This window comes from Eptatretus burgeri, chromosome 8 (genome assembly GCF_056783735.1).
Source record: "Eptatretus burgeri isolate ZD-2024b chromosome 8, Ebu_testis_v1, whole genome shotgun sequence".
NCBI classification, from domain to species: Eukaryota; Metazoa; Chordata; class Myxini; order Myxiniformes; family Myxinidae; genus Eptatretus; species Eptatretus burgeri.
Genome location: NC_140968.1, coordinates 70,885,496 through 70,901,631, shown reverse-complemented (window position 1 = coordinate 70,901,631; position 16,136 = coordinate 70,885,496). Strand labels below are relative to the sequence as shown.

At 44.3% G+C, this 16,136-nt stretch overlaps 1 protein-coding gene across 4 annotated transcripts in view; it reads left to right on the top strand.

Annotated features, from left to right (window-relative positions):
• LOC147022007 (zinc transporter ZIP5-like) overlaps nucleotides 1-16,136 on the top strand; it is a 155,102-nt gene that overhangs the window by 106,620 nt on the left and 32,346 nt on the right. For all 4 annotated transcript variants that reach the window (XM_085892541.1, XM_085892539.1, XM_085892540.1 and 1 more), the window contains 2 exons: nucleotides 356-544; nucleotides 13,904-13,984. In XM_085892541.1, coding sequence (XP_085748667.1) covers nucleotides 356-544; nucleotides 13,904-13,984 — 270 coding nt within the window. The remainder of the gene's footprint in view (nucleotides 1-355; nucleotides 545-13,903; nucleotides 13,985-16,136) is intronic.

Sequence of the window (16,136 nt, the reverse complement as noted above, 5' to 3'; positions counted from 1 at the left end):
CACGATAAGCTATCGTAACACAGATATACACCTGAACACAGATTTGGGCCAAGGCGGAAAACGCTCATTGGAAGGGAAGGAATTAAGTTGCTATAACCTCCATCGTGTGACCCTTATTCCTCCTGTCAAGTTTGGTTGAGATTGGATAAGTAACAACTGAATGTATTGCAGTCAAAAAGACAGACAGACACCAAATTGCATATTTTAGTTGTGTGCGATTATATATACTTGTATGTTGAAAAATAAAATAATGTTGCCGTTTCTTGGACTCTTGTGAATATCTCATTAATAGAGCTTTCAAATTGCACCTCGTAATCCAAATTTAAGTATTTAACCACAAAACATGCCTTTGCAGATGACACTGTAGAGGTACAACTGAAGAAGGAAGAGGAAGATTCGGAAACAAATGAACACCACCATCACCACCAGCAGCAGCATCAGCCTGTTTCAGAAGCAGGGGGAGTAGCACAGGGTCTGACCAATATTGTGTGGATGGTTATCCTGGGCGACGGTCTGCACAACTTCACCGACGGACTTGCTATCGGTAATCAAGTCCAACGACAACCACATAATTTTAGTTCTCAAGGCTAATTTTGTGTCACAAACATGGAATTAGATTTGATATTGACGGGAATGAGGTTTGATGTTTGGTTTGAGGCAGGGAAGCTCTCTCAGCCCACTCATGCTTGCCATGGTGATGGAGCTGGTTCTGTTCTTGCAGATGGCAGCTTGGCTGCCAGGGTAGCTATCATTTCTTGGAAATGTGGCTGTGCCACTGATTCGATGCCCCTCCACCAGTACACTGGTACTCATTTCACTGACCTTGAAAGGATGACAAGCTGAGTCAACCCCACCTGATTTTAATTCAGCAGCCAACGGGACTCAAACTCAGGACCCTAAGATCCTAAGCCAGCTGGCCTAACCAATAAGTCAACACCAGGCTATGCAGCTGGTAAGAAGGAGGGTAAAAAGGAGTTATTCTGGGGAGGATGTTCCATGCGGGTGATCTGGCTATTGTGACGGAGCGTAAGTGGGAGATGTAGAAGATGCTGGGGGAGTGGAAGGAGGCATTCTGGAAGCATGGACTGAAGATGAATATGGAGAAGACAGGTGATGCGAGTCAGACAGCAGAGAAAATAACAAAGTCAAGAATTGTGGAAAAGGCAGAACATAGAATGGCAGATCAGGATGCAGCAGAACCAAAGGAATAGTAGAAAGAGGAGTGGGGGTGGGGAGGGGGCACAAAAAGCAATGTTGAGGGACAAAATAGAGGGAGATTTGGACAAATGGGGGATGTGGGAAGGAAAGGGTAGACAATATGGACACAAAAGCAAACTCTTAAGGAAAGAAAAACTTGAAATTTGGAAGTTGGGTGGGCTTGGGAGGGGGTAACAGGAATAGAAAGGATCATGGTTTTACATTGGTGATGATCTAAGATGATGACAAACAGGTCTCTTGAAGAGCTGGAGGAATGAGATTGAAGAGAATGTGGAAGTTTATTCCACAGGCAGGCAAAAAAAGAGGAACAAATTAGTGGAGGTGAGCAGTGATTCTGAATTTTGGAAGTTTCAACAAAAGGGGGTTAATGGTGAGCCACATGCACCCTGCAGAAATCTGGGGGGGGGGGACAAAACACGGAAACAGCAGAGGGTGCAAGGCCAGAAATGAGGTGGGAGAAGACAGAGTTACCACAGACTGGTCTGTCATGGGTAAGTGATACACCCATGGACGAAGCTCCAATGATTTTGAAGGCCTTTGTTTCCATTCCATGGCATCAAGCCTTGCAAGATGTGAGGGGAGCTAACGGGGGGGGGGGTGATGGGGGTGGCAGGCAGGAGCAGGAGTAGTACTCCATCAAGCTGCAGATGAAGGCCCTGTCGGTGGATAGGAATTCAGGAGTGCCAAGGAAGGAGTTTGTGCAATGGAGGATGCCTAGTAAGACAACTGGTGTTGGAGGTCAACGTTAAAATGTGGTTTGTCAATGGAGTTTGATAGAGAGAGATATTTGTAAGATATATTCCAAGTCATTGACCAGCTTATGATTTTGGCAAGCTCTGAAGAGAGGGAAGAGGCTGGTTGGTAGGTGTGCGCTATCTGAAGGATGAGGGATATCACTGCAGAGGGTGGAATAATCTGTAAATAGATAAAGGGGATTTTCCAGAGTCAGAGGGCCTAAACCACATCCTGGTGTTGGCGCAGTGGTAAGGGCAGTGGCTTGGGACCCAAGAGGTCCTGAGTTCAAGCCCCGTTGGGACACTGAATTAATGTATGTATGTATATGTATATATATATATATATATATATATATATATATATATATATATATATATATATATATATAAGGTGTATATATATAATGTGTATATATATATATATAATGTGTATATATATATATATGTATATATATATATATATGTATATATATATATATATATATATATATATATATATATATATATATATATATATATATATATATATATACCAAGTCGAAAACACCAGGGGGTTGACTCAGCCTGCCATCCTTCCGAGGTCGGCGAAATGAGCACCAGTTGTACTGGGCCCGGTGTATGCCCCGGTTAGAATAGGTGTACCATATCCCTGTGTGTCGTAAGAGGCGACCAGGGTTGCGCCAGGAAGGGCATCCGGCGTAAAAACCTATGCCAAATCATTATGCGGACAACAAAACGAATTTCCATACCGGATCGGTCGAGGCCCGGGTTACCAACGACCGCCACCGGTACCGGTGGTCAGCAGGGTACCAGTGGAAATTGTGCTACTGCTGGGCGAAGGAGGAGAAGGAGACGGGGAAGGCGAGTCCGGGAGGCTGTGGGAGAGGGGGAAGGGTAGAAGTGTGGAGGTGAGAGTTGGAACTCTGAATGTTGGGACGATGACTGGCAAAGGGCGAGAGTTGGCTGATATGATGGAGAGAAGAAAGGTGGACATACTGTGTGTACAAGAGACCAAGTGGATGGGGAGTAAGGCGAGGAGCATTGGAGGTGGTTTCAAACTGTTCTACCATGGTGTGGATGGGAGGAGAAATGGTGTCGGGATAATCCTGAAGGAAGATCATGTCAAGAGGGTATTGGAGGTGAGGAGGGTGTCTGACCGAGTGATGAGTGTGAAGTTGGAAATTGAAGGGGTGATGATGAATGTCATCAGTGCATATGCCCCACATATGGGGTGTGAGATGGAATATAAAGAAGATTTCTGGAGTGAGTTAGATGAAGTGGTGGAGAGTGTATCCAAGGATGAAAGAGTGGTGATTGGAGCAGATTTCAATGGACATGTTGGGGAAGGGAATAAAGAGGGATGAGGAGGTGATGGGAGGTACGGTCTCAACAAGAGAAATGTGGAAGGGCAAATGGTGGTAGAGTTTGCAAAAGAATGGAAATGGCAGTGGTAAACACGTATTTCAAGAAGAAGGAGGAACACAGGGTGACATACAAGAGTGGAGGAAAGTGCACACAGGTGGATTACATCTTAAGTAGGAGATGCAACCTGAAAGAGATTAGTGACTGTAAGGTTGTGGCAGGGGAGAGTGTAGCTCGACAGCATCGATTGGTGGTCTGTAGGATGACTTTAGAGGTGAGGTTGAGGAAGAGAGTGAGGGCTGAACCAAGGACCAGATGGTGGAAGCTGAAGGAGGAAGACTGTTGCGTGAAATTTAGGGAGGAGGTGAGACAGGCGTTGGATGGTGGTAAAGTTGGGTGGGATGATTGGGCAACGACAGCAGAAGTTGTGAGGGGAGATAGCTAGGAAGGTACTTGGTGTGACATCTGGACAGAGGAAGGAAGATAAGGAGACTTGGTGGTGGAATGAGGAAGTACAGGAAAGTATAAGGAAGAAGGGGTTGGCTAAAAAGAAGTGGGATAGTCAGAGAGATGAAGAAAGTCGGCAGGAGTACAAGGATTGGCGTCGAAAAGCAAAAGAGAGGTGGCTAAGGCCAAGGAAAAGGCATATGACGAGCTGTAAGGAGAAGTTGGATACAAAAGAAGGGGAAAAGGATTTGTACCGATTGGCAAGACAGAGGGAGCGAGCTGGGAAGGATGTGCTGCAGGTTCGGTGTGATAAAGGACGCAAATGGGAATGGGCTGACGAGCGAGGAGAGTGTGTTGAGAAGGTGGATGGAGTACTTTGAGGAGCTGATGAATGAAGAAAATGAGAGAGAGAGAAGGTTGGAAGAGGTGGAGATAGTGAATCTGGACGTGGGGTGGATCAGTAAGGATGAAGTGAGGACTGCTATGAAGAAGATGAAAAGTGGAAAGGCGGTTGGCCCAGATGGAATACCAGTGGAGGCATGGAAGTGCTTAGGAGAGATGGCAGTGGGGTTGTTAACCAGATTGTTTAATAAAGTCTTGGAAAGTGAGAGGATGCCGGAGGAGTGGAGATTAAGTGTACTGATTCCGATTTTCAAGAATAAGGGTGATGTGCAGAGCTGTGGAAATTACAGAGGGATAAAGTTGTTAAGCCACACCATGAAGTTGTGGGAAAGAGTAGTGGAAGCTCGGTTGAGAGGAGAGGTGACGATCTGTGAGCAGCAATATGGGTTTATGCCAGGAAAGAGCACCACTGATGCGATGTTTGCTTTGAGAATGTTGATGGAGAAGTATAGGGAAGGCCAGAAAGAGTTACATTGTGTGTTTGTGGATTTAGAGAAAGCTTATGATAGGGTGCCAAGAGAGGAGTTGTGGCATTGTATGAGGAAGTCGGGAGTGGTGGAGAAGTATGTGAGGATCGTGCAGGATATGTATGAGGACAGTGTGACAGCGGTGAGGTGTGCGGTAGGAATGACGGACCGGTTTAAGGTTAAAGTGGGATTGCACCAAGGATCGACTCTGAGCCCTTTCCTGTTTGCAATGGTGGTGGACAGGTTGACGGACGAGATCAGGCTGGAGTTCCCCATGGACCATGATGTTCGCGGATGACATCATGATCTGTAGGGGAGAGTAGGGAGCAGGCTCAATCGAGCCTTGAGAGGTGGAGGTACGCACTGGAGAGAAGGGGAATGTTAGTCAGTAGGAGAAAGACGGAGTACATGTGCGTAAATGAGAGGGAGGGTGGTGGCATGGTGCGGTTGCAAGGAGTTGAGGTGGGGAAGGTGGATTGGTTTAAATACTTGGGATCAACTGTCCAAAGTAACGGAGAGTGTGGGAGAGAAGTGAAAAAGAGAGTGCAGGCAGGATGGAGTGGGTGGAGAAGAGTTGCAGGAGTGATTTGTGACAGAAGGGTAGCTGCAAGAGTGAAGGGGAAAGTATACAAGACGGTAGTGAGACCAGCTATGTTGTATGGTTTGGAGGCGGTGGCGCTAACAAAAAGACAGGAAGCAGAGCTGGAGGTGGCAGAGTTAAAGATGCTGCGATTCTCGTTGGGAGTGACGAGGATGGATAGGATAAGAAATGAGTGTATTAGAGGGACAGCGCAGGTAGGACGGTTTGGAGACAAAGTGAGAGAGGCGAGATTGCGATGGTTTGGACATGTGCACAGGAGGGAAACGGAGTATATCGGGAGAAGGATGTTGAAGATGGAGCCGCCAGGCAGGAGGAGAAGAGGAAGGCCAAAGAAGAGGTTCATGGATGCGGTGAGGGCGGACATGCGGGTGGTTGGAGTGTCAATGGAAGATGTGGAGGATAGAGCAAAATGGAGACAGTTGGTCCGCTGTGGCGACCCCTAGCGGGAGCAAGCCGAAAGAGGAAGAAGAAGAGGGCCTAAACCACTGCTTGGGTGACTCCAACCTTGACTGGGAGAGGAGATGAAAGGATTCCATTGAGTTCCCCTCCCCCCCCCTTCTCATTATCGAGGATCACACTTGTGTTGAGCTGGGATAGGCAGTCCCAGGATGACTAAAAGGGTGGTGAACAAAGAGCAAGCTGTGCCGTGCAGCTGGTCCAGAGAGTGAGAGAGGCTGTGACCGGAGTGGTGAAGAGACCACAAGCTGTACGAGATAAAAACAGTCGGATCAGGCCCGGGGTCTGAAAGGACTGTGCTGTTGGGTTCTCCCAACACACCAAAGCTCTCCCTTGCTCTGGACAGCAACACAACGCATGCGCAATCTTCTAGACCACAAAAAAAGAGACGTACCTACTATTTCTTTCTTTGTCTGCTCTGCACTCGTTACTTTTCCTGCGAACCCTTGCTTTCTTCTGTGCTTTGCAAAACCCTTTGCAAAAGAGCTGGCGATGGCAGAGTTGGAATCGGCACTGGCAGGGGTGGAGTTGGAGCCATGGAGATGAAGATAGGGAAAGAACACATAGTAGAGTTTGAGTTGGAGCCCACAGAGCTGGAGATAGAGAAAGAAGATGTCGTGGATGTGGAGTTGGAGACACAAAGGAGAATGGACAATGACAACAAGGACAATAATGACTGTGATGGTATAGTAATGAGCCAGGGCAGACATGACTGCAAAGATAGCGATTGAGTGAAGAGGGCAAAGAGAAGGCCACAAAACAGAGGGTCTGCTCAGCTTTGGGGGTGGATGGTAGGTTTATGATTTGGGACAGTGAAAGGACATAGAAGGAGACGGGGTGGTAACAGCAGGAGAGAACTAGGAAGACCAGGGGTGGCTGCCAAGCCGGATGTCCCGTCAAGGATGAGTGGCAAGACTACAGGCTGGACAGCTAATTCCGGGTTAAAGTAATAGGGGGACATGGAGGATAGACAGAGGGAGAGTAGGTGGCTCCTGCTTTTCCATATCGGTTTGTGCACCCAATTGGTAAGTATAATTAGGATGATTATCAAATGAGCACACATGCCCCTCTACCAAGGCATTCTCCCAAAGACCATCTGGTAGCATACAATCCCACCCACACCTCCGACAGCAACAAATCCAGCTGTACTAGCTGCTCGCCTGCCAACTTGTCATACCATCTGCTTGTCTGTTGGCTGTTCTTGCTGTCGGTGAGAGGACTTTAATAGCTATCATTTCTGGCCTGTGATAATGCTGGGGTGTTTGGATAGACTGAAATGTGATTGAGGGGATGCTTATGTTTATGTTCCTACCTCCACCTGGGTTCCATCTTACCTCCATGTAAATTGTATTTGATTAATGTTTAATGTGTAGATAGTATTTGATAAGCCTGGTGTTGGCGCAGTGGTTTGGGCAGCGGCTTGGGATCCAAAAGGTCCTGAGTTCAAGCCCCGTTGGGCCACTGAATTAATACACCAGGGGGTTGACTCAGCCTGTCATCCTTCCGAGGTCGGCGAAATGAGTACCAGTATACTGGGCCGGTGTATACCCCGGTTAAAATAGGTGTACCATATCCCTGTGTTGAAAGAGGCGACCAGGGTTGCGTCAGGAAGGGCATCCGGCGTAAAACATGTGCCAAATCACTATGCAGATCATACGGATGATCCGCTGTGGCGACCCTGAACGGGAGCAGCTGAAAGAAGAAGAAGAAGAAGTGTAGATAGTATTTGCTTGTGTTCCTCGAAATGCATTGTGTCCAATGATTTTAGAACTGCACTGCTGTTGCCCAAATGTCAGCACCACCAATGGCCCAATGTAACGTTGGCCGTTGCCCCAACTCTTTCACGCTGCATCGCTATCATTTTACTGACATTGGACTAATTTTGGTACAGTGGCCTGCAAAAGTATTCACCCCCCTCCAAAGTTTTCATATTTTGATGCCACCTGAACTTATTTCATGATGATTTCAAATCAAACTAAAATATAGAGTTTTCACAAACTACCCCAAAGTGACAAAGCTAAATAATGCAGATAAAATGTGAATAACTCAGATTAACAGAGAAAATCAGATTATTCTCAGTTGCACAAGTATTCAAACCCTTTGCCTAATTAACCCTAAATTACTTTAGAAGCAAAGCCTGGTGTTGGCTTAGTGGTTAAGGTGGCTGGCTTAAGAACTTCGGGGCTTGAGGTGGATGGCCCTGTGGAGCCATTGAAGTAGCAGCAGGTGGGTTGACTCAGCTTGTCATCCATCCAAGGTCGGCAAAACGAGTACCAGCTTATTGGTAACAGGGGCATTGCATCAGCGGCGCAGCCGCCCTTCCAGAAATGATGAAACCAGCAGCCACAGGCGGCGTACAAAACAACAACTTCAGGAGCAAATTATTTGTTTGTAAAGTTGCAAAATAAGTGTAATAGGTTTCACCTGAATGTCATCAGTGATTTCACTTAAAAATAATGCCTCTGGCGACTTCGTCAGCAGAGGCATAATTCAGCTCCCCAACTTATCGAAGAAGTTTGCAGGTGCAACTCACTTGGGCAATCAACAAGACAAACATGAAAAACAAGGAGCTTTCCAAAGAAGTCAGACATAAAGTGGTGGAGAAGCACCGTTCAGGAGAGAGTTATAACAAGATTTAAAAGTCACTTATTATCGCTTTGAGTACGGTGAAATCCAGCATTAAGAAGTGGAAGAGAGGTATCATACCACCCAGACTCGACCCAAATCAGGTCGCCCATCCAAACTCAGCAGCTCGGAAACTGGTTGGGGATGTCACTGTAAATATAACAGACTTTGAAAGATCTGCAAGGCTCTTTGTCCGAGATGGGAGTCAGTGTTCATCAACAATGTCCTGTTCCCGTTACAAAGCTGTCCTCTATGACAGATAGAAAGAAAGAAGCCATTACTGAAAAAGACACATCTTAAAGCTCATAAGGAGTTTTTTTTTTAAGCATCTTAATGATCCTGCAGCACATGGAGAAACATTTTGTGATCAGACACTGCAAAAATTGAACTTTTGGGTCTAAATTCAAAGTGTTACGTCTGGTGAAAGTCTAACACTGAACCTCACCCAGTCAACACCATCCCTACTGTCAGGCATGATGTTATGGGGCTGCTTTTCATGAGCAGGGACTGGCAAGCTTGTCGGGATAAAAAGGACAATAGACGGAGCAAAGTACAGGAGAATCCTTGATGGAAAGCTGCTTGAGTCAGCCATGAATCTGAAACTGGGTAGGAGATTCACATTTCAACAGGAAAATGATCCGAAGCACAAAGATAAAGCCACACTGAAGTGGCTGAATAAGAAGAAAATAAATGTTCTTCAGTGATCCAGTCTAAGTCCTGACTTGAACCCAATTGAACATTTACGGCGAGACTTGAAGATTGCAGTCCATCGACGATCCCCATCAAACTTGGCAGAACTCGAGCAATTTTCACATGAAAAATGGGCAAACACTTCACCATCTCACTGGTATAGGGACCTACCCCAAAAGACTCATATCAGTCGTGTACATTCACTTTATTCCTCCATAAGGACCAACTCACTAATCTTCCGATATATTTGTGTGACTAACTTTTGAGAGAGACACATTCTTCTGAGCTCCTGGTCTTTTGTCTCACGATCATCTACATTTGGTCTTTTTTTTCGTATACATTGTCGAGGCTTGCATGAGAGCTAATACACAATGCACAACAAGGGGGGCAGGAGAGAAGAGGGGTGGAAGAGGGAAGGCCAAAACAGTGGGGAAACAGAGACATTCGGAGATCTATGGAAGAGAGAGGGATGGGGCGGGGAACACGGGGTATACAAGATGGACACCACAGGGACTTTCAGGAAGGAAAGCAGGGAATTTGAAGGAGGTGGGTTTGGAGTGGATTAACGGGGGTCGAAAAGATGGAGGACTTTGGACGGGGGATGATAAGAGGTGGTGGTGAACAGCGGTTTTGAAGGCCTGATGAGAAGAATGGGAAAGAATAGAGTGAGGGAGTTTATTCCAAAGGCGGAAAAAAAGAGGAATGAAAGAGTGAAGGTGAGCAGTGATTCGTGATTTTGGCAGTTTCACCAGAAGGGGGGTTTTGGTGGACCTTGAATACCCTGAAGAAATATGGGGGGGAGGGACATGTCGCAGATAGAGGAGGGGGCGAGACTGGAGAGGAGATGGTAGAAGACAGAAAGACCACCGACCTGCCTGCAGTGAGAGAGTGAGAGGCCCGAAGACAGCCTCATCGCAGGAGATACCAATGATGCGAAATGCCTTGGTTTCCACAGTGTGAAGCTGAGAAAGGTGAGAGGCAGGAGCACCACCCCAGAGGGGCGAGCAATACTCCAGGCTGCAGACAAAAGCTTTGTATGTGGTCAGGAGCTCAGGTGGGCCGAGGAAGGATTTTGCACGACGGAGGATGCCCAGTCGGCGACTGGCTTTGGAGGCGAGGTTGGAAATGTGGCTTTCCCAGGAAAGATCATGACAGATAGTGAGACCCAGAAACTTGAATGAAAGGACTTCTTCCAAAGGATTGTGGAGAAAGTAGATGGGGGGAGGGGGGTTCCAAATGGTCCTTTCAGAGAGACATAGTGAGAGTGTTAGATTTGTCAGGATTGAAAGACATGTTCCACGTGTTGGACCAGTTTGTGATTTTACCCAGATCTGCAGTGAGCGAAGAAGCTGCTGCTTGCCAGTCTGAGAGATGACAGATGGTATGGCAGATGATGGAGTCATGAGCAAAGAGATAAAGAGGATTTTCCAGAGAGTCGAAGAGATCATTGATGAAAACCAGAAAATGAACAGGGCCCAGAACGGTACCTTGAGGAATTCCAGCCTGGACAGGAAGGGGGGATGAGAGATCTCCATTTAGGGCCACACGTTGGCTACGGCAGGAGAGGAAGTCTGTGAGCCATGAATGGAGATGGCCTTGGATACCATGAGTGGAGATGGTCTTGGACATAATATCTCAAAGCTGGCCACTGCTTCTGCAAAGCCAAACCAGTTTTCAGCCATCTTCATATAATGATATGCAAGCCCTTCATCCTAAGTGCCATGGAATATCATTCTTTCCTTTGGTCTACTATGGTACTGCTACTTTCTATCTTGCCCATCTCAAGGCAGTGGAGTTTCAATTTCTCAATGCCTTTTTGTGAGAGGAGGCTGTATCCCAGGATTTCTTTTGCTTATGTTGGGATATTGTTGTAGGTCCAATCTTTTACCTTGCTCATTCTGTCTTCTCTCGTCTCCACCGAATCCCTGCCTCCAGCAAGTCACATAATTTCACCAGAAACCCTCACCTTGTTAACCTCTCCAAATTTGAAGTCAATGCTCACCTCCATTTTTTTTCTTCCTTATTCTGTTGTCTTGTACTCTTCCCTTCACTTTGTTGTCTTGTGCTCTTTAAGTCTGCAGACCAGCACCACCACATGTTCTCTCCTATTTCTGCATCTGATGTTTCCCACAGCCACCAAGACTTCCTCTTTCACCTGCAAATACTCTTCTCATGCTATATGGTGCATCTAAAGGCCCGGTCACACCTTGGCGTTTTAGCCAACGTATGCCGATTTTTGAATTTTTTTTTCTAAAACACTGGCACACGTTGAATACGTTATGGGTAAGTTTTGATAACATTGAGAGCACGCTGAAAAACACTGCCATACATCGTTGTACGCTGGCTTTAAACGTTGTACTTTTTGGTTGTCCTCAAATTTTTTCATGCTTGAAATTTCACGACGTATGCCGGCGTATGACTCACACGTTCCGCTACGCTGGCCACAGGTTGTATGTACGGTCTGCGATCGTTGACAGACGTCAACACATGCTACTTGTAAGTTAATCATAAGTTGAGACACGCCGAGGTAATGTTTAGCGTACCCGAAACTTATTTCAAACCTATGATTAACGTGTTGTTGGCACGTTACGCGATCGTTGCCACACGTCGACAGACATTACTTTTAAGTTACTCATAGGCTGAAAGACGTCGGTAAAATGGATCGTCGTTGCGTCAACGGCCACGGCCAGGACACTTATTTGCAGCATTCTTCAAACTTTTCTTCGGCATGACGAGGATGTTCACACTTCGATGTCAAGCTTGGCTATGATTCCAATTGTCCATCGGCAGCGTCTATTTAAAATAGTCGAGTTTGAGCGTTTTAACACGTTCAGAAGAAACGCTTCAAATTTCCAAACCCCAGCGTCAAAAAACAAGGGCGAGTGACAGCAATTTAAATCGTTCATTGTAAACAATGAAAATAGTTAAGTGGTACCGTTTAAAAGTCGTTGAGTGTAAAAAAAATCGAATTGTTGAGCGCAAGCGTCTACTTTCAATAGTGGAGTTTGAGCGATTTAGCACGTTCAATAGAAACGATTAAAATTTCCGATCGCCAGCGTCAAAAAACAAAGGTGAGTGACAGCAATTTAAATCGTTCATTGTAAACAATGAAAATAGCTGAGTGGTACCGTTTAAAAGTCGTTGAGTGTAAAAAATATCCAATTGTTGAGCGCAAGCGTCTACTTTCAATAGTGGAGATGCAGCCATTTAAATCGTTGAGTGGCAGCCTATGAATAGCAAACCCCACGTCACCAGCAAAGATAAACTGCCGCACGATATGGATAAGTTAGGCTATCGTTGGGCATAGTTTATGAACGCCGGCTACACGATAATTATTCGTTGGTATACCGTATCTATAAGTTATCGAAGCGCTCTATGCACATTATTAGTTCATTGTGCATTTGTCCAACCCATTATGAATAGACCTAAATCGTAAAAACAAGCTATAGCTCATTGTTGAAAAAGCCCCATAAAAAATTATCCGCGAAGAACTTCGAACAATGGTGAAAAGATGTCTCCTACCCGTGGACACGCGGACGCAAGGATGATCCATCATAACCCACACCCTCCCCCTCACACTCACCTACTACTGCCAACATGAACAAACTACTACTAATACTAATACTGATACTGATACTGTTACTGCTGACATGGACATCGACTCAAAAAGGACTCAAAAACACTATTGGGTTCCCCTTTTATGAACACCATTTTTATATACCAATTCCCAAAATCGCTGGGAACACGTCTTTATATGGCAGTTGTAAGCTAGAAACACGTTCATTTATTTTTTTTTTTTGTCGACCAGAAGACGTCATTGGAATACGTCTACATACGTCGATGTGTGTTGGGACTACGTAAAGAATTGGTTCAAAGCACGTCAAACATAAGTTAGAAATAAGTTTCGCGAAAAAAGACATTACCAGGACGTGTTTCGACTTATGAGTAGCTTAGAAGTAGCCTTTGTGGACGTGTGTAAGCATCCACATATCGTGTGTAAAACTTATCCCCATCGCATGCGGAACGTGTGTCATACGCCGAGTACGTCCAAAAATTTTGAACATGTTTAAAATTTCTTGACGTACTCTACTTACTACGACGTATGATAGCGTACTTTAGCGTTCTACTCACGTATACCAAACTTACTCATACCGTATTTGATGTGCCCCAACGTTTTAGACACATTTTTCTTAGGTCGGCATACGCTGGCAAGATCGCCAAGGTGTGACCGCGATGTTGTCACTTCCATTTCTACGGCAGTTATGATTCGAATCGTTGTGCGTCAGCCTTTTAATAGGCTACGTCACGACATCGTCAGCGATGCGTGCAACGCGCTCTGCCTAAGTTAGACTATCGTTGGGCATCAGTTGTGTCGGCCGACAACAGGTTCAGCATTCGTTGGTATAAGTTATCTATAACACAACGAAACGTTCTGTGTCCGTTACCAATGCGTTATACATAAGACCAAGTCGTAATGAATACGTCCGAATCTTTAAAAAAAACATCAAAAGTTCAACGTAAGCCAGCGTTTTACATACATTTTAATACGTTGCCATCGCTGGCTAAAACGTCAAGGTGTGACCGGGCCTTAAGTTCTTATCGAGGTGTTTCCTCTTTGTCCCATTTTCGATGAGTCATTCCTTCATGCCCTGTTTTTCTTCACTGGCATGAGCCTCGACACCTGTATTTAAAAGACTGGATTTTTAACCTAAGAGATTTTCTCAGATGGAACTTATTACTATACAACAAATTGCTTATTGTTAGTACGAGTGGAAATTATAGTTCAGTTGAGGCACAACACAAGTTTTCATACCTGAGTAGGTAGGTAATAGTATCACAATAAGTCATTGAGAAATTGAAACCCTAACGCTAACCCTAATCTTCGTGTCATTTTGTTGCAGGTGCTGCAATGAGTACAAACCTGGCTGGAGGGATGAGCACATCCATCGCTGTTCTGTGCCATGAAATACCCCATGAGCTCGGTAAGAAATTCACAAGTCAGGCTGGTTCACCGTTGACTCAAACTTACCAAGTATTCAGCAAACTTGCTGCTCTCATGCAAAGTCTCAAAATAATATGAGCATTTTGCAATGGGCATGCCATTGTGTGCAAGCTCGGTTCTTCATATTCACACCCAAAGGTTATAACACGCACTAGCTCAAAGGATGATCCATTACAAGATGTCGCATTGATGCAGAAAGGTTACAAAATGTATTTGATTTAACCCGAATAAGCCAATTTATGGTGAGGTACGAAAGCAGCTGGCTTAGAAAATGTTATAGATATTTGGGAAGAAGTTATAGAATATTTATATAATTTTATAAACTAATGCGATGTGAAAACGTTAGTGATAATAATGAATGTTTTCGTAAGCTGGATTTGCTAAAAATATTATATTGTACATTTTCTTTTGTCAGAGCTAATATATTTAAAATGTTATGACTGTGTTAGCATATTTTAATATATTTTGACATATACAGAAAACCAGGAATTTTGAGATTTTGAGATTTATTTTGCCGTATTTTACCATATCAATAAACTAACATATAATAAAGTGTATCTTTGTTTTACACTACATCTAAATTTGCTTTTGTTTTGTTTGAAAAGAAAGTGTATCTTTGTTTTACACTACATCTAAGTTTGCTTTTGTTTTGTTTTAAATAAACTGTACCAAATTTCCTGGTTTTCTGTGGGGCACCCTGTAGAATAAATGTACTTTTTTGAAATGAAACAGTGAGAAGAAAAAATGCAATAGGGTGCCACAATTTTTTTTTTGAAATGAGTTCTTTAAATATTCAGTAACATTCGTGGCAAAATATTAAGGGTATTCTAAAAGACTAGCACATTACCCGTAGGGTGATTGTATCCCCCCCTATAGGAACACACACACACACACACACACACACACACATTTATACTGTGATTAAACTTACACATGCAATTCTGACAACTCTTCAACAAAAAAGCCTCAGCCTCCCCCTCCCAACTCTGTCCCATCTTTGCCCTCCTGCCTTTGCCCCCTACCCCAAAACCTCAACCTCCCCCTTCCAAAGCTGTCCCATCTTCACTCTCACCCTCCTTTCACTCAAAAAAAGCAAACAGCCATTCTCACATTGAAACAGCAGAATATGTAACGCTTTCTTCTCCCCCTATTCAGATTACCAACTTCACAGAAACCCATCACAATTTTAAGAGAAAATAGTCGGAAATAATAGCAAACCTGCTTAACTTCTGCAGTAAAAGTGCTGCTTGAGAGAAATGATTCTAAAGGGTAATTCTTCGGGGTTTAAAGGGTAATTCAAAGGGGTTCCAAAGGGTAATTATAAACGGTTCTAAGGGTGAATTCTAAAGGGTTCTAGAGGGTAAATTATAAAGGGTTCTAGAAAGTAAATTTTAAAGGGTTCTTGATGGTGAATTCCAAAGGATAAATGTGAAAGGGTTCCAAAATGTAGTTCCAAAGGATTCTAAAGGATAAATTCTGAAGGCCTAAATGGTTTCAAAGGGTAAAATATCGAAAATTGTGGGCCGAGTCAGGAAAACTGTCCAACCAATTGGTGGAACACACACACGTATGCACATAAAGTTCCTTTTATATATAGAATATATAATCGAAATTTAAAAACAAAAATATCCAAAATAATTAAATAGCTCGGCTATATGTGCTCATCTTTTCAACTGTTTTTAGCTCACCCGGAACGTAGTTCCGGGAAGCTTATGGGATGGCGCGTCGTCCATCCGCCCATCCGTCCGTCGCCAAATACATTCAATTTCTTCTTTGAAACTACACATTGGATTTCGATGAAACTTTATCACAACGTTCATCACCGTATATGTACCAATGTTTGTTCATGGCATAAAAAAGCTGGGTCTGAGAGGTTCTATGGGAGGATTGCCCCCCAAAATAGGTATTTGCTTTCTCCTCAGAAACTACACACACAATTCCGATGAAACTTAAACATAGCGTTCGTCACCCATGATGTACCAAAGTTTGTTCATGACATTCGAAAAATTGGGCTCTATGGGAGTGAAAGGAGATGCCCCCCAAAATATGTACAGTATTTGGTTTTTTTTCGCTGAAACTACAAACACAATTTCGATGAAACTTAAACATAACGTTCATCACCCATGATGTAC